The following is a 20,105-nucleotide window of genomic DNA, read 5'->3' as shown; positions in this document are numbered from 1 at the left end:
CCTGACCTGGATTTTGCAGTTATTACAAATTCCAAAACTCCGAGACAAGTGCATAAAACCATTAATCAAGCAAAGAGCCTAAGTTTAGTTAAAATCAATCCATGAATGATCTTCAACTAATTGAAACCCAAAGCTCCCAACTCCAAAGACCATAACAGATTCAAAATCCACAAATTATACTAAATTATTGATCTAAACTAGCAAAAGATAATAAAGATTATATAACAATTAAATCCACACATCTCAGGATAATGGATAAAATTGAGATCGATGTAGCATTGTATGAACAGTTGTAAACAACATTTGCAGTATGACTATGTGCCTATTTATACAGTTACAGGAGATGGTACAGAGGCAGGAACCCTATTTTCAACAGGAATTTCCACAAATTCCGAAAGAATTGCTCGGAACTCATCCCCACCAATAGTTTCCTTCTCAAGGAGGACCTCCACAATCTTGTCAATTGCCTCGCGATTGTTCCTTATGTGAGTCAACGCAATTTCATATGCACTGTCCGAGAGCCGCTTGATGGCAGCATCTATGTCTTCAGCAAGCTTTTCGGACATCGAGTTCCTCGCCATCATTCTCATTATAACGTCTCCACTTTGAGCTGAGTCCATGAGTGACCATGGACCAATCTCGGACATTCCAAAAGTGGTAACCATCTGCAAGTAAAGAGAACCAACCACCTCAATTTCAATGAAAGAAATCGACTAAATAATTAGGGCATAAAATGGGTTGGATTTTATCTGAAATCCAAGTGATCCGAATTTAGGGGGTTTTGGACCCTTAGAGTAGACCCGAATAAAAAAAATTGGGTTGATATCCCTGGACCCGAGTCAAATCCAGATCCATCCCTATATCCGCCTAGATCAAAATGATATATTGCTTTGAAAATTGTCTATGTTTTCAAAATATCTTTTTTCTACTACTGGTATGTAACATGAATTCTTATAAAATAAAAGAATTATAATAGTAGAGTAGAATAGAATAGTATAACAATTAGAAAAAAAATATAGCAAAAAAAATGTTGAATGGTCCACAATTATCCAACCCGAATAAGTAATTCAGTTGGGTCAGATGTGGATTTAGTGAAAACAAAATGGTTCAGATATGATTTTAGCTAATAGGATCCAAGTCCGATTCAGATACGGATCTAAATAAAAAACCGGACCTAGATATGGATATACTCAGATCTGGCCCAAAACTGACCCATTTTAAGCCCTACAAATAATAATAACTTATATTGGCATACGGACCATTTTTTTTTTTTCAAAAACAACACAATTAATGAAATTAAATTTGCTATTTGGGGTGCAGACAACCATTCTACTATCCAGGCAAGAAAACCTATCCAATCATTAAAGGGAGTTGCCATAGCAGTGCTCCTGTCTTCATCTTCATTTTTCCTTGTGTTTCAGAAAAACATTTTTTGGCATGCAAAAAATAAAAGTTGGTGCGGCAATATAAGGTCTCTTGATGAAAGAAAGCAGAAACTTTGGATCAATTGTTTTAAAAAGAAATTGCACAAGAATTTGAGCAGAAGCAGCTGTTGAAAGAGATACCGGGAAGTAGTTAAAATTACCTGTTTGGCCAAACCAGTGACTTGCTGCAAATCACCAGCTGCACCTGTGGTCACCTCGGGCTCACCAAAAATGACTTCCTCAGCCGCTCTGCCACCAAGTCCACCAACTATTCTTGCAAAGAGCTGCTGCTTAGATATCAGGGTTGGGTCATCGGTGGGGATGAACCAAGTCAGTCCTCGTGCTTGGCCACGTGGGATTAATGTGACCTTCTGAACCGCATCATGTCCCGGCGTCAAAGTTCTACAAGAACAAAAACAAAAGCAGCAACAAAGACGTTACATGCAATTATAAATCCCACAAATTCTTCCCAATAAAGCTGTTGAGAACAAACGTGACATAAAAGATTTTAAGTTAATTGAACTTAGAAATAACGTTAAGGCAGAAAAGTTGCTCTTACCCACAAATGGCATGACCGACTTCATGGTATGCTACCAGGCTTTTGCTCTTCCCATCCGTCATAACTGTCCCCTCCATTCCAGCAACAATCCTATCAATTGAATCATCAACCTCTTTCGATGAAATTGCAACCTTTCCACGACGACCAGCCAATATAGCTGCCTCATTTAAGAGATTTGCAAGATCTGCTCCACTAAAACCAGGGGTTCTCATGGCTATCACTTCAAGCGAAACATCTCCATCGAACTTTTTGTTGCTACCATGAACCTTTAAGATCTCGGTTCGCCCACGTACATCCGGAACATCAACAGATACCTGCAATAGTGTTGTTGTATATAATATAAGAAGCCAATATAATAAAGAGTCCGACTAGCCTTACTAAGTTAGTGAGGAACCTTACTAAGGGTCCTTGGACTCAACTTGTCGCACCCAGAAACATAATCCGATGCTTCAGGGTTGTTAGAGGACAAAAATTTATGAACTTAAAAAAAAAGGTTTTTTTTCACCGCTGAATTTTAATTTTAAATTTGGGAGTTAGGTGGAAGTTCAATAGCCATTCATTTTCAAAACCTTGGATCAAGCTCAAAAGAAGAAAAATATTGATTTTTTTGGGGGGGATCCAAGATTTTCTTGGTGATGGATTGCTAATGTGGTAAGTAGGGTTTAAATCTTACTTGGTAAGGAAAGTGTTTTCCTAAATAAAAGGAATGCTAACCTGTCTGTCAAATCGTCCAGGCCTCAGTAAGGCAGAGTCGAGAATGTCTGCACGGTTAGTTGCAGCAATTACGATAATACCCGTGTTGCCCTCAAAACCATCCATTTCGGTCAAAAGTTGATTAAGGGTCTGTTCTCTTTCGTCATTCCCACCTCCAATTCCCGTTCCTCTTTGCCGGCCAACAGCATCAATTTCATCGACAAATACAATGCAGGGTGCATTGTCTTTAGCCTTCTTGAAAAGATCACGAACTCGAGAAGCACCAACACCAACAAACATCTCAACAAACTCAGACCCTGAGATGGAGAAAAACGGGACACCCGCTTCACCGGCAATTGCCTTTGCAAGCAAAGTCTTTCCAGTACCCGGAGGGCCAATCAGAAGAACACCTTTAGGAATGCGTGCACCGACAGCGGTGAACCTCTCTGGTTTCTTCAAGAACTCCACCACTTCCATGAAATCCTGCTTTGCTTCGTCTACTCCAGCAACGTCATCAAAGGTTACGCCTGTGTTCGGCTCCATTTGGAACTTAGCCTTAGACTGACCAAAGGCAAGGGGGAAGCCTGGACCTCCAGGCCCACCCATTCCTCCTGATGAACGCCTCGAAAGAAGAAACAGACCCCCAATCAAGATCAGAGGGAAAGCTAGGTTTCCAATTAAGTTGAACAAAAGAGACCCAGAGTCCTCTTGAGCATTGTGTGCAGCAAAGTCGATGTTTTTTGCTCTGAACTTCTGAAGGAGCTCTTGACTGAGGCCTGGGAGTTGCACTCGTACTCGCTGAATTCGGTTACCCAACTCAGGAGAAACGGCCTCAACAATGGCTATGGTACCGTTCTCGAAGAGGTCCACCTTTTTCACTCTGTCCTTGTCTAAATACTCCAAAAACCTTGAGTAAGACATTCTCGAAGATGACACACCTTGGTCATCGGCATAAGCATTTCCAGTACCCACTAAAGCAGGTAGGCCAAGTCCAACATTTCCAAGTAGTAGCTTTAAAAAGCCTCTTCTTCCTTCTTGTTGTCTCTGCTCTAAAGATGCCTTTACCGAGATTCGTTTGGACACATTGCCCAATAAGGGAAGGACTGAGGATGGAGACAGATGCCTTCCATGAATTTCTTTGCTTAAATTTGGTTTAGTGTTATGGGTAGATAAGCTGTTTGCAACAAGGCATGTTGAGGATGTAGCCATCAATGTATCAATGCACAAGAGCTTCCAAAGGAGGAAGGAAGCACTAGACCAAAAAAAAAAAAAAAAACAAAGCAAAAGTGAAAACCCATATCCAACAGAAATAGAAAATTATCACCAATAAAAACAGATTTAGCTGTCATAAACAAGGATAAATTAATCACACACACCAGAATGGTATAACCCCTAATAGAAGATAGAATCAGAATGGCTTAAAAATAACATAAAAAGTTACGTAAAGTAATTTAGTTTGTTGAACAGGTAAGACCTTGAATTTATGAGAAAAGCCAACAACAAGAACGGTGACTTCAGGGAGGATATAGTACACAAACAATCAAGTGAACTCTAGATTAAAAAAGAGCAAATAAAGGCAAAACACAATGAAAAATAACTAGTTGAAAGTTCCATGGGGAATGGAACCTGCCACACCTTGTAATCCTAAATTATGTTGCTTGGACCAGTCAAATCCCCAAGTTACCCGGATACTATGATGGATATGGCTCAGCCATGCCCAACATTTATATATTACAATAATGTTTAAAAAGTTATGTAGAATACTAAAAATCGAATAAATAAAAGAGATTTGAAGAAAATCATTTACAATTTTTGGAAAGTTGTATATATTGACTCTGGCCTATCTGAGTACCCTAAGAGTTAGGGGTTGAGCAATGTGAACCATGCCCAGGTAACTTGATCCTAATGACACTCTACACTAACTGCATGCTCAGTAAGCAATAGCATTTTCCTCTCCATGGATTCTCCAAACAAAGAAACAGCAAATTAAGCGATACTACAAAAAGGCTGAGGTTTCTAAATCTCCAAGGAAAACGTTTGAATCTTATTCCAATTATAGAATCAAGACTCACAACAGAAGTGATATAGTTGCAATGACATACCAAGACAAAATAAATACCGTTTTGAGAATCTAAAGTTTTATGTAATGGTCCTTATTATAGCATGCTAGAGGTACAAAAACATAGTAGCTACATTAGCATGGTATCATGCATGGTGGGACTACAATAAAATGCTAGAATCACTTGCTGCTTTGTATTATTAAGGACCAAAAAAGCATAATAGGACATAGGGTTAGTTTTTTATGTATTAGGGTTGTAATCAACTTGTTGAGTCAATGATGGGCAACCCATTGCATGAGAAATCTCTAAGGAAGCTTATTGTATGCTTGGTGAACAACAACAATACCATTTGCCGCTCAATGGATCACTAAACGAAGAAAATGACACAAATTGAACAAAAAATCCATAAGGATAGGTTTCTAATCCTCTAGCGAAAATGTTGAATCTTATTCTAATTATAGAATCAAGATCGTATCTAGAGAGAGAGTTGCTAAGTAGTAGAAAGACAAAAATAACCTTTTGAATCCTTATAAGAGCACGCTAAAGGTACAAAAAGATAGTAGGTATGGAAGGACAGTAGCATGCATGGAGAAAGTACAATAAGATGATGAACCACCCTTTACGCAAGAAATCTCTTTCTGTTATGACTCCAAAACGATAAGGGCTTAACTTTCCACACTATTTAATACCCAGGTGCATTTGGTGTATTGGTTGAGTTATCAAATGGTATCAAAGCTAGCACCGCATCTAGGATTCAAACCTTTGGGGGAAGAGGGGGCTACAAATAAGGTATTTTAGTGAAAATCCCAAAAGAGTGGGTAACCGAGGGTGACATTGTGTAACCTGGAGAAAGGGCTACCTGAGATCCTAAGAAAGATATCAGAGTGAAAACCACCATAGTCTTATGAAAAGGGCTACCAGGTTTCCTGAAAGAAGGGTACCAGAGTGAAAGTCACCACTGGTGCCGAGCGCGTCAGCTGCAAAATGGCATGGTGTGCTACCCTTCTTGGGGCCCCCTTAGACAACTTGGGGACCTACAAATAAGGTACCAAAGTGAAAGCCGCCCCTTGAGGGGCATATGAGGACCTAAAAAGGGTGTTTAGTGAAAGCCACCATGGAGTCCTATGAAAATGGCTACCAAACTCTGCCTTTTTGTTGTTGCAAAATTGGGATCAGACAAAGTTCTGTGGCAGAAAAAGAATTATGTGGAACTTCCTTCCTTTTGCTCTATGTTGGGGGCTCTAGATGGAAAAGAACAAGCGAATCTTCCAAGGAGTGGACTCCTCTCTTCAGTCTTCGGGATGTAAAGTTAAATATTATTGGGTATGTTCTTTTGGTGTAAATTTTGTTTTGAGTTTAGAGGGGTTCTCTTTGAGGATTTTATTTTTAGGTGGGATCTGGTTGTTCAAAGTAGTTGCTTTCTTTTTTTCTATTTTGCTTCTAGGTCGGTTTGCTTGACTGCCTATTGTACATTCTTCTTTCTTATCAATATAGGGAATTCTTAAAACCTATTCGGAGTTCTAGAAAGAAGTTGAAGAAAATAGACTTAATATAGCCCGAAGACTAGAAGGATACAGAGAAAGGAAGCAAGAAAACATGATTTCCCTCCCAGATCTCTTAGGAAAACCCAACTTTAATAACGACCAAATGGCAGTCGAATATATATATGGGTAGCATTCAATGGCCAACTTTTTGGCAAAACATTTTTCAAAACATGAGTTAGAAGTTTTGGAATGGGCTGATTTTTGGTGATGATGATCTCCTCACCGTAGAGATCATCCTCACCAAAAATCAGCCCATTCCAAAACTTCTAACTCATGTTTTGAAAAATGTTTTGCCAGAAAGTTGGCTAAAAAGTTTGCCATTGAACGTGACCCTATATATATATATATATATATATATATATATATATATATATATATAGAGAGAGAGAGAGAGAGAGAGAGAGAAAGAAAGAAAATGGCTACCAAGTTCCTTGAAAGAAGGGTACTAGAGTAAACCACCATTGAGTGGGTTGTCGAGGACATCGGTTGCAGAGAGCCATGGTATGCTACGACTCCAAAGAGATAAAGGTTTAACTTTCTTCACCATTAACATCCAGGTGTTTTTTGTGTATTAGATAAGGTTCTTATCACTTTCTATTGAATTGGGATACCTAGGAGGTCCAATTTGCCTCAAAATCATACTATTCTCTATATTTATTCCATAATTTTTTGTTCTTTTTTTGAGCTAATCATCAAGTTACCATTATACTTTTAACCAAACAATTGAACCTCAAACCCATAGTAATTGAAATTCAAGGAGACATAATTTCAATATATTTGAAATCCAAGGAAATTTTTAACTAACACCCAAGATCAAATAAGACCCTTATCACTAAAATCAAAACTATGATCTAAGATTTTGAAATCAAGGAACCATTAAACAAAGAAATTAAAGTAACCAAATGAATTACAGAAATAAATCTATAGTATAAAGTTTAAACAAAAACATCATTAACTATCAAAGAAAGAACAAAATCACTAAAAACATACCTAAAAAGACCAGATTGAAACTGTAGAAGAGAGGATCGAAGGTCTCTCGATTCGAAACTCGAGAATAGAACTAGAGAAGTGTTGAGTGAAGAAAGGTGAGAGGATGATTTTAGAGGAGTGGGTGTGGTGCAGAGACACATACGTGTCAGATTATGAATGGATGGCTAACTCGTCTCCACCCTTGATATTTTATTTTCTCAATCCTACGAAACGTAGTTGACGGTCAGGATTGTAGAATATGTGGGGACCACATGAAAGTTAAATAATACGTGGCTGAACCATACATGACATACATTTCTGTTCATATCTTTGGTTTGAAAATTCTGGGGTCCAACGAATGGTTGAGATGATAAGATATGTTCTGGAGATTCTCAAGAAAATTGATTTTTTGGGAAGTCTGTTTCAATCCCTAGGATACGTGTAGTTTTTTCTTTCCATTACAGCCGTTCGTTGGATACTTGGATGTTCAAGGATGTTGGACTGTAGTAAAATCCAATTTGGTTTGATTCATGGTTTCCAAGAAGCCACGCTCTGAAATTCCTTCAACATAATTAGATTAAAAATAGAGAGTTACTATTGCCACGCCAATTTTTTGCTAACCCCGCATCAAATGTGTACAATTCTTTAGTGCTTTACATAAGAATTAGTGTGGCATTAGTAACAGTTAGTGTGGCAATAGCAGCTATGTTAAAATAGTTAGGGATGCAACTTGGTTTAGCTCAAACTGAGAACCGAACTAATTCAATATCTTTGGGCTTGTTTGATTCGGTTTGGAACAAATTGCAATTTGGTTTTGGGTTAAGAAAATGTAGAAACCAATCGATTTGGTTTGGCTCTTGATTTTTAGACTTGTATAGAATTAAATCAAACCGAGAACAGAACGGAACTTTTATAAAATATTTTTAAGGTATACTAATTTATTATAAATTGGAGGATGATCGATTTTTTTAAGACTAATGTTGGAGTGACACAAGGGGGAACACATTTGTCATGGTGGCGTGCACATAACCGTAGATGCTTTTTACTCGTATCTTGCGGAAAAGCATCTAGAGTTATGTTGTGCATCACCACATCAAATGTGTCTCTTTGTGTCACCCCAAGACAATTTTTTTTTTAATTGTGCTTACCGCTTAAGAGTTAGGGTATAGATTAATGATTTATTATATAAAATATTTTATATTTATTTATTTTCATTAAAATATATGTTATTTCTAAGCCGGTTTATAGGATATTGGCAACCCATAGAATTGAACCAAACCAAATCTCATCAATTCGATTTTGTTTGATTCAATTTTATGGACAATTCCATTTGGTTCTAGTTCATTTTTAGTGAAACCGAGTTTGTTCGATTTGGCCCCAAATCAAACCAAATTGCACCTCTAAAAATATGAGGTTACTTTTCAAAATTTTCCCATGTTACGGGAAAATAAACAAGGAAGTCCTTCGAACACAAGTCAATGTAGCGAAAAGATGAGAGATGAAAATGAGATCTCACTTTCTTAGAATGGGCTTAAAACTTTGTTTTCACTAGTGCTGTCTTTGATTGGTTATTGGGCCTTGCCTTGGTTGGATCCTAAGTGTAAACCCATCTAACAAGATATAATACACACATATAATAGGCCAAGACGATCATTATAGGCCCTAGCCTAACTTGTATTTAATGTGTTGGACCTTTGCGGGCTCAAGATCCAAATCAATAAATTTATTTCAACTAACATTGGATCACTTTGTGGCAATCAAAAACATGGTCTGATGACACAAGATTGTACAGGAAGAAATTCTATAAATTTCAAAAAAACAAAAATAAAAAATAGGTTATTTTTCACTGTTGAATTTTAATTTAGGTGCTTAGTAGCTGTTCATTTTCAACATCTTAGATCAAAGTTGAAAAAACTTTTTTTTTTTGTTTTGTTTTGAATATGGGTTTTTTTGTGAAATCTAAAAGGTTGTGGTGTTAGATTTCTATTGTGATAATCCATGAGGGCCTTGCAATCCATTTTAAGATTTGAAATCTTAAAACGAAAATGTATGGACAGAAGACGTGCGGGTTAGGAGAGAGATTGTCTCTCTATTTCTTATGTCATTTGCACCAAATGTCAAGCGGTTGTTTGGGCTGTGGGCAAAAAATCACTCCGGAAAAACAACTATAACATCAATAACAACAAGCCTCAAGATTCCAATATGGTGTCCCTTTCCTATAAAATAAGTTGAGTGTAAATGTGGTACGCTTTAGTTGGTATTCCTAATCAAGCCGTTCACACAGTCCAATGTGTTAATGGAGATTGGTTGACTCTTTGTTGCTTTTTTCTTTTCATGTTAACATGATCGAGGGAGGACAGACACGATGGCTGTGCTAGGTCATCGAAGATCAAAGGAGGTGGTGAAATTGTTGTGCTTTTTTGTTGTTGGGAAAGTTAGACACCCCAAAAAAATTTATCAAAGTAACTTGAAAATTAAGAAATAAGAATGGTGAACCTCTTCATTGTTTCAAGGTCTTCATGAGTTATATATTTCAAATGTATATATATGGGAACGGATCAAGGGACATATGAAAAAACATATGTAAAAATAATATAACATTAATAAATTTTCAAAATATGGGTTAGAAGTTTTAGATTGAACTGATTTTTTGTAAGGATGATCTCTATGATAAGAAAATAACAAATTCATTGCTTTATCCATTTTCTTAAACAAGAAATGGTTATACATGAAAATGGGTATAAAACTTTAATATTATACAATGAAAATGGGTATATTGTGTGGGTTATAAAACTTTAATATTATACAATGAAGTAACGCTACTGTACCACTTCTCTCCGTAAATGTTTTCATTTTTCTAAGTTAAAATTCTACCAAATTTTATACTAACTTGATCGTCAGATTATTAGGGGAGGCGAGTACAAAACCTTTAGAGAAAGAAGTGGTTTAACATTGCCCTTCCCTCTCATAGTTTCAAGTATATATTAACCAACATAAGTATAAACCTTTAAAAAAAAAAAAAATTTATTATTGTTTTTTATACTGATCGATATCAAATTTTGTTAAATTTTTTATTACCCTCTTATCCTGAAATTAAAAAGTCTTGAAATCCGAATAGCTTCCCCTAGATAGAGGACAAGCTAATTGAGAAAAAGACATACATAAAGGAGGACAATGGGTTTAGCCTCTATTTGACAAACATATATATGGGTGTTAGGTTCCGTTGACTCAAGAAATATGACACAAGATCTTGGTTCTATAAACACAAAATTCAATGGTTGAAAGTTATTATTAAGATATGTATCATCGAGATATGTATGGTTGAGATTAAAATAGGGATCAATTAATTGCACACCACCCACTACTAATTGCACTTCATCACTTTAAAAAAAGATTTCTCTACACTTCATTTAGATTATTACACTCTTTTCTTTTTTCCTTCTTCAATCATGCCCATAGAAATTATTGTTGGTTCAATATTTTTGTAAGAAATAGTTGATCGTATAACGAGCATTTACAATTTAGACAAGTAAATAAGATAGAACCACAGAAAATCTTAGTTGTCGTAATGAAGTGCAATTAATAGGTTAAAATAGAAGCTATTTTCCTAAGGTTAATGTGCAACCAGCAATTAGTGGTGTGCAACTAGTTGTTCCCTTAAAATAATAATAAAAAATTCAAATATTTATAAATATAATATATTTTTATTTGATTCGATTTGATGAACATTTGAATTTTAAAACTATCTTTGAAATGGAATATTTCAAATTCATTGTTGACATATACAAGAGACACTTCGATCTTGCTGGCCAGCTCTAATTCTTTGACATCTGATTGTGATGACTGATTTACTGTCTAATCGATTGATTGTTAACCATCCAATGTTTCTCAAGATTCATGCATAGTGAATCTCAAGGTCCAATCAATGACCCTGACCTTGGTTTGGCCTTTTATCATAGTTACCATCTGTTTGGATTGTTATCCTAGTTCCAATATTGTGGCCTACCCTAATGATTCAAGTTTGACTAAAAACATGCTTTTAATATAAAATCTAGAAATCTGTAAAATCGTCAAAAAAAAGAAAAAAAAAATTATTTTACTTTTTTCATACTTTTACTTTATGTTATTGTTATATTTAAAAAAAACAAATCTACAATTTAGATATTTGTTTGGGAGCAGATCCTCTAATAGTGCTTTTTTACAAACACTTCTTTGTAGTACTAATTTTAATAGTGGAGATGTTATTTTGAAAAGTAAATGAGACAAATTGAAAGTGAACGATGATGGAACTCTAACATTTTAATGTTAGAGATTTTGATTTTCTACCACATGGCATTCTCTTAATCGTCTGATTGACTTTCCTTTTTTATTTTCTTATCTAAGTATAATTGATTAGGTCCTATTGGATCGAGATACCCTCATGGACCTAACTCATCCTTGAAAACTAGCATGCAAGAAGAGGGTTGTCCCGCTTCATACATTTTACATCCCAATAATATATAGACGACGTGGTACTATTCTAACACTCTCCTTCAGTATCAAGGTAGGAGACATTTAGTTCTCTCCCTCCACACAGAACTAGAGATGCTAACCCAATTCATTCTTAAAGTATAATTGCTCTAATACCATGTTAATGTCCATGAGCCTAAATTATTCTTAAAAATCGACTTATAAGGAGAGAGTTGCCCTGTTTTATACATTACACATCCCAATGGTATACAAGCGATGTGCAACTATTCTAACAATCAAATCAAATCAATATTATCAAATGTGATCGTATATTCATATATATTATTTTCAAAGTAAAAGTCGTATATGTTACAATCGCATATTCTAAATCATATTTTCTGTCAATATGCAATAGCATTTTTTTTCTTATAATATATATCATTGCATATACAATGTGCAAAATCGCATATACGAATAACATATGTTAGTCGCATATGCTATTTAACAATATTGAATTGAATCCTTATAAATCAAATCTTTATTAGAACCTAAATGCTCGGCCTAGACCCTAAGTTATTGGATTAAAATAGTTGGGATTTTGGCTGTAATGATTAAATCCTTGACATTACTATCACAAACTTCCTAATCAAAGATGATGGTGCCATCATAGTCAACCATTACGGCGGCTTAGATTCTTGTCCTACAATACCTACATAGCACCCTTCCTATGGCATCATTGTACTAGCTAGGACTTTTGAGATTGTGGTAATCTCGAGGCAAGAATATTTGACTCAGAGAGTGAGGGTTGCATGTGAGGTGCTAATTACATGAACTAATTTTCTTAATTCTCAACGTGACGTTGGAACGGATAACGGTGGTATTGCCTCTCCACAAGTAGACATAAGGAAGCTTTTAGAATTATGATCCCCACTTTATTATTATAATTTAAGGAATCTTAATGTTTGCAAGTACACTTTCATATCATTAGATATTAATATTTATCAACTTAAAGTACAACTAACTGTAATAAATTAATAAAAATTACAGTAAATACTATTTTATTGAAGTTGGATTGTGTTTTTCGAAATAATATTTATATCTAGAACTCAAGTAACTGAGATAACATATATAACATATAGATGGTGATGATGATAATGTAGTATGATAGGTTTGATGGAGGAGTCATGATTTTCTTGACTCGAAATTTTTTCATTGGATTTGTATATGATTGATGTGGCAAGGATACAAAATCATAGATCGTTTTTTCAAGAATTGTTCTATGCCCTTGCCACGTCAATTGAGTACTGACTGAGTAAAAATTTTCAAATAAAAAAATCGTTATTGATGGAATCGAGCATATACGAAAGCTGTAAAAATTAATGTTATCTTGAAATGAGAATTCGTTGCCCTTCGTGCACAAAAAACTTGATGTCACCCTTTGCAATGTCTCATGTAACATCTTTTGGATCCATTGACCCCATAAGATCTTGTTGTGGATTAATACGGGAAAAATCATTTTGATTGGCGACTTCTAGTAATTGGATTTGAAAATTTTATCTAATAATTGGATTCTATTAATTGATTTGTTTAATTTATGGTATTAATGTACGTTGGAATAGGTTAAATATCATGACTTCTAGAAGTTAATTGGACAACATCAAAACAAGGGTAACGAACAAAAAAAAATTAAGAACAAACAAGACACAAACATTATTGATGGGATTCGTCGAAGAATGCAAACTAAATCTCCAACCTTGCGAGTTAACTTGATTACAACATTACTATACATTTAGCCAATATCCCCCCAAAACACTTACTCAAACACGAGCCAAGAATGCAATTATGTTCAATGGAAATTGGATAAAGGGTCACCTGATCTAAATTTAGACTTTATATTGCCACCCATTTATTTTTATAAAATACCAATTAAGGATATAAACACACCGAAAGAGGTTCTTAAAAAAGAAAAAAAAAAAACCGAAGGAGTAGCTAATGCAACAATCTAAGGACAACGGAGGTTTGATTTCTTCCAAGATCAATCTCTCACTCTCATAACTAGTGCATCTAGAGATGCTTTTCATCTAAGAACCATAGATGCTTATTTTTTTTCTTGATTGGATGCACCAAAATTTAGATAACTTAAATAAAAACATTTTTTTTAGAGTCGCGCTGGACTGACCTCAAGATTGTACCTCATATCACACTTTGAGTGAAATGAAGTTAAAAATTTTGAACTTAGAAGGTACAAGCTGAGGACCTCGGTTCAACCAAATGGTCCCCAAAAATGCATAATGTGTGTCTGAAAAGAATGGGGTCAACTCCTTAGAAGATTCTAGAATACAATGAGATTTGATTACGATTTAATTTGTCGATATTCAATTGGTACACAAAACACGTCATTTGTACCTAAGGAGCCCGTCGTGTCAATAATCCCAATCAACAGAAATTTCACACCATCGTGCCATTCTCATCGCCAGCTTTCTAATGGTGGACCATGGCCAATTGCATTTGCAATGACACATTCTGTACAATTGTGGCTATGGCTTTTAATAACATTCTAGGAACATCTTGCCTTTTTGTATGTCTTTTGTCCTAAAAAGCAATGCAACTCTTTATCCTCTTGGCTCCCTTTCTTTCATTTTTAATATTCTGAGGTTTTCTAAGCTTCCCTCACAAAACTGATAACTAACTGATTTTACTGCTCTCTCAGAGTGAAGCTTAAAGCACAAACAATATGGAGGAATAACATTGTCTCAAATTACAGTAGAGTTGTGATAATCTGACTACCCCACGTGGCCTACTCAATCGACTCTCCTGATGTGACAAGTTCGAAAATCATAGAATTGTATGCCTTGGGATACATGGTTCCCTCGAGATACACATTTTATGGGAAGTGTGGTTGTGTATCCAAAAGGTATACAAATCTGTGGCTTCCAAACTCGTCATGTCAAGGGAGCCGATTGAGTATGCATGTGGAGTAGTTAGATTATCACGATTTATTATGGTAAAAAGTTCAATTAAAAACAAGAAATTTAAGGATTATAAATGTTCACTATATTGAGGATATCCCTTGTTTGATAATGAATTTTTTATTTTATTTTATGCTAAATAGGTATTTAGTTTTTTATGACAGCGGCATTCGGATCCGTAAGCCCGATTAGCAAGGGCCAGCAACTGGCCTTTTAGAGCACCATGCATCACCCAAATTCTCCGGATACGTGCAATACCTCACACCACATATACTAAGTAAGCAGAAACCAAGATAAATCTTTGTGGGTGGCCAACAAGAGAACTTGAACTCAATATCTCACCATTTTTTGACAGAGGATGAATCTACAACCAAACTTGTTGAAGCTCCTACTCCAACAAAGGGAGACCCTAAATAAGTATATGTTGTGCTTGCATTTATTTAGTTTTACCCATGGTTTAAAATATATTGAATCGATTGAATGTTTCGATTAATGAAAGAATTGATATGATATTGATTAGGAGTGCAATTTGGTTCGGTTCAAACCAAGAATCGGTTCAAACCAAGAAATTGAACCACTTTGGTTCGGTTTGCAATAAGTTGTGGTTCAATTTCGGATTATGAAAATGGAGAATCAATCAATTTGGTTCGGTTCTCGGATCAAGCTCGTATTGAACCGAACCAAAACGAGAACCGAACCCCTATGCAATAAATAAATATATATGTATATAATAATTATTATGAATTATTTTAGGAGTTAGACATATATTAGTGATCTTTTATGAATAAACGAATGACTTTTTATGGATAGATTTGTGATTTATTGTATAAAATTTTATGTATGTTTTTTCATTAAAAAATATTACTTATAATTTATGTATATTTTTTCTTTAATTCGATTTGGGTTGGTTTGGTTCTGATTTTTATTTAGTGGAACCGACCTATATTGGGTCAGTTTCAATTTGACCTCAAACCGAACCAAGTTGCACCCGTAGTATTGGCCTATACATTCAATACATTCGCAAAACATTCAATGTTTCAACGTATCGATCTAGGCCAATATCGATATGTATCAATCAGTACATTCCAATATTTTAAACCATGGTTTTACCTTTGTAATCTTAGAGCAGTTATTTTCAAGGAGAAACAATATAAAAGTAAATTTAAATAAATAAAAACAACGTCAAGCACCTTATTTTGTAAAAAAAATTCATTACCATATAAGAAATATCTCCTACCTTGTAAATATTTACAAATTAATATAATGCAATAATTATACCTATTTTGAATTCCCCCACTCCCTTCTATTTTTATTTCATGAATTTAGAGGGAAACACAATTATTAATTGTTGAGAACGTAATGGATCTAAACCCCACTTTTCATCAGGTCCAAGTGGATCGGTATCAAGATCATTGAGGACCCATGCCAATTCCCATCAAATCAAATCTTTTCCTTTTACTAGACCACAAATGCTCATATTCATGATTTTTAAAAACATTCCGTAATGGTAATTATCGACCATTATAGTGATTACACGCAACACCCATTCAATTTTTCAAAAAATAACAATCTTATTATTATAAATCATTTTAGAGGCATGATAATCTGACTCAAAACACCATATTCGATCTATATTCGGTTGATGTTGCAAGTGCACAGACCCATAGATCTTTTTCTTCGGGATACACAAAGAAAAAGTCTACGGTTTTATGTAATTGCCATGTCAACTGAGTACAAACCGTTTATGTTTTTTTTTCGAGTCGTTTCATCGTTAGTCATCATTTTATGAGTACGATTTTGTTGACATACATATTGTAGATGCTCGGTGACCACGCAATCCTATTGGAGGATTGCGTGTGATTTTTTATCTTAATTTCTTTTACAATCCATATGCTGTTTTTTAATTAAATACAAATAAAACCATCATGATTTTCAATTAAAATAATGAAACACTTATCGTACTAGCATAATAAGATTTTAGGCCTTGTTAGGGTCATTTTGCTCAAATGGATTACCACATCACCAGTCCAACACCACAGCCCTCTAAGTTTCATCGAAAAATTAACTCAAAAAAAAAAAAAATTGTTTTAAACTTTATCTAAGGTTTTGAAAATGGACGATTATCGAACTTCCAATTAAGTCCCAAACTTAAAATTGAAATTCAACAGTGAAAAAAAAAAAAAAAAAAAAAAAAAAAAATATATATATATATATATATATATATATATATATATATATATTTGAATTTTTTTACTAAGTTCATAGATTTTTATCCTCTACAATATTGAAAAATAAAATTATTTATTTTGAATGAAAATGATTACCTCAAAAATTCAAATAATTTTTTTTTTTGAATGAAAATCATTTTTTAATTAACTTGCAAAAATAAAAAGAGATGTTTCGACTTCTTTTGGTGAGATATATTTTAAGAGAGTTGTCATTGGCACACCAACTTTTACTTGTTACACCGTAATTAAAAATAAAGAAAATAATTAAATGATTAAAAATAAATACAAGTTGGGGTGCTAGTAGAAGCTCTCGCATTTTTTTTTTTGCTTGAATTCTTTTTTTTTTTTTTTTTCGGGGGAGGGGGGGGGTGGATTGAAGATTTTATATGTATTTTTTTTTTTTTTATTGTAAACAACTATTGGAATTGTATGAATGAGTGTTATAATGTTGAGGGTGGTGGGGGGCGTGATAAATAAAAGTTGGGATGTGAATAATAGCTCTCTATTTTAATTGGAAATCAAGGTGATTGGATTTATATTAAATTAAAAAATTGTATAAGAATAAAAATAAAAAAAAAAAAAGTGGAATCCAATAAGATTACGTGGTCACCGGGCCGTCAACAAAATGGCACTCTTATTTACTGTTTGTAATGTAACAGGTGTTATCAAACTGTCACATGTGGTACGATAAAAAAAAAAATTAAATCACTTCTATTTTGGCGTAAACAAATATTTTCAAGTTTTAACTAAAGTACACAATTTAAACATTCAAATTTCATACCATTTTTTTTTTCAAACATCTTATAATATAATAAGTGGTGGGTTCCACCGTTTACTTAATGTAATTTCATTACTTATGTTTTAAGGTGTCAACATCACACTTCTTATACAATTGGCAAATATACCAAGAACCTGACGCCCTCGTATAACTAGTGCAAATAATATGCACATGCGTGGGACCCTTCAAGGATAGTTTTTAATGCGCCAGTAATTTACAAAGTTATTCAACAATAATTTTTTTATTTTTATTTTTAAAAGAGGTAATAAATCCGATTTCATAGAAGACAATATATTTGTACAATATTACAGTTATGTGTTATATACTTATTTACTTTTTCTGAAATAAACTTAAGGGTATAAAGGTCTTTTTCTTATGAAAGGTTCTGGATCTCAAGACTCGAATAGTAGGAATGTGGGCAATTAATCTCTTAAAACACCATATCTCGCTCGTATCCCTCAAATACCAGGTAAGTCAAGATAAATTTCTGGAGTGGTCAATTAGGGTGTTTGAAATCAAGACCTCTCTCTTTTTAAATGAATGCCTTGGTCATTGTATTCAAAGGGGTATATAAATAATTTTATTATATGATTATACATCGTATAACTATTTTTCAATCCAAATCTAATTCGACACCAATTGGATTGGGTCTACTAATCCATTAGTATTTAGGACTTTGAAATGGAGAATGTGTGTGTATCCAACCAAATTTTAGTTGTTTTAGAATATACGACAAAACCCATTAATATCCTCTATTTGTACATTTGTACTATCTATAATAGTTTATATTATATGATAATTTTCTACAATGACACCATAAATGTCTTTTCGAAGTAGTGGGTGGTTTTTTTTTTCCTTATATTTTGTGAATATCTTAAAAAGTCGTCCTACGATGATTGCACCAGACATTGTGTTCGACACCAAATTGACATAGAGGTGTACACGGATCCCTAGACACTTTTTAAAAGTATCGATGGTTTCGTGCACACCTCCTTGTTAGCTCAACGAAAAATGTAGTGTCCTGCCTATGCACACATCTACATCAATTCAAGGTCAAACACAATATTTTGCACGGTCTCTTTAACATTTTTCTATCTTAAATTTCAAGTAAAATGATGGATCAAATTCTTTATTTATAGGTTTAATGCGAGATAATGATCACGCGATTTCAATTATAATTGGCATCCTAATTGCATATGACATGTAAAATTCAAGATTCCTAATGACAACTTCTATCATGTACTTCATCATTTATGATCTTAATTTTTCAATAACACGTGGCACATGACAATTGGTTGAAAAAATATGTCACAAATGATGATATAATGAAAAATATTTCATGGACCATTTTGGATGTGTCATGGAGTTATTGAGTCAGATCCGAAATTCCTTATAGCAGTGTTGGATATTTGTGGTGTCACTCCAGAAAAATTCACATCTAATCAGTGTCCACTGTTGAAAAGACACGTACATTCTGTGACGGGTCTCCAGTACATATGAGTGTGACACTGATAGTGTGATAAACCCCTGAGCAGACACTTATTTAATACACATTCACTTTTACGACAAAATCACCTATTGCACCTCCCACCAGAGAAATTTTTTTTTCTATCCACACCTGCATAGCAGAGTTTGATATCCACTACCAAAGAAAAGCCATGTGGAATACTTCATTTGGGACTACTAACACAAAATATCAGCTTGATTCACGATTTATGGCCATTGGATTTGAGTATTTTCATCGGATTCAGGTGAGTTGATCTCAAAACTCAATGAAATTAACTTGTCGAGTTAATTAAGCAAATCATCAAATTAGTTCGTCGAGTCTAAAGTGAACCAAGTGAGATCAGAAACTAGACATAATTATTCGATTATTCATAATTTTTTTTCTTTTTTAATAATATTAAAATTTATTTTTAAATATTTAGAGATTTAACATACACCAAAACTATTTATTAGGATAATGAACACTCTAAATTATTTACAAAATTAACATTTTTTTAAGTAAATTAATTAATTTTAGTGGTTAAAAATCTATCAATAAGTATCATAAAGGTTCTTCATATTAATATCGTTAAATACAAATTTTACTTGGTGTTATTGGATCTTTTAAAAATATAAATAATTATCTTAATTGTAAAAATTGTGATTTGTTAAATACTTTGGATTACATTAAGACATAATTACGAATATTGACCAAAATTTGAGTGAATAGAAAATCAAATTTAACAAGTTTCAATATGTGGAATAGATCCAAATACAAAATAGATCGAATATGATTTAATATCCCTTGACCCAAGTCGACTAGTCCGAATCTTAGGAGATTCTTCAAATCTAGGATATTTATAATGTGAAATACAATTTATTCTGACATGACCGAACAATGTTTCAGATATGATCTTAGTTAATTTGATTCAAGTCGAATTTAAATC

At 34.0% G+C, this 20,105-nt stretch overlaps 1 protein-coding gene across 1 annotated transcript; it reads right to left on the bottom strand.

The window, feature by feature from the left end:
* Positions 1 to 198: 198 nt before the first annotated feature.
* On the bottom strand, positions 199 to 7,429 carry LOC147390540 (ATP-dependent zinc metalloprotease FTSH 2, chloroplastic). The gene is made up of 5 exons (XM_086458376.1): positions 7,271 to 7,429; positions 2,698 to 3,928; positions 1,984 to 2,297; positions 1,586 to 1,826; positions 199 to 665 (listed from the first exon to the last, which is right to left on the bottom strand). Exons 1-5 carry the CDS (start codon positions 7,408 to 7,410, stop codon positions 327 to 329), a joined length of 2,265 nt encoding a protein of 754 aa, XP_086314502.1. The 5' UTR covers positions 7,411 to 7,429; the 3' UTR covers positions 199 to 326.
* Positions 7,430 to 20,105: the final 12,676 nt, after the last annotated feature.

Source organism: Akebia trifoliata, chromosome 11, assembly GCF_017979445.1.
Source record: "Akebia trifoliata isolate Shusen 1 chromosome 11, ASM1797944v1, whole genome shotgun sequence".
In the NCBI taxonomy this organism is placed as follows: Eukaryota; Viridiplantae; Streptophyta; class Magnoliopsida; order Ranunculales; family Lardizabalaceae; genus Akebia; species Akebia trifoliata.
The sequence above is the reverse complement of the archived record's forward strand: the minus strand, read 5'-3'. Positions and strand labels throughout refer to the sequence as shown.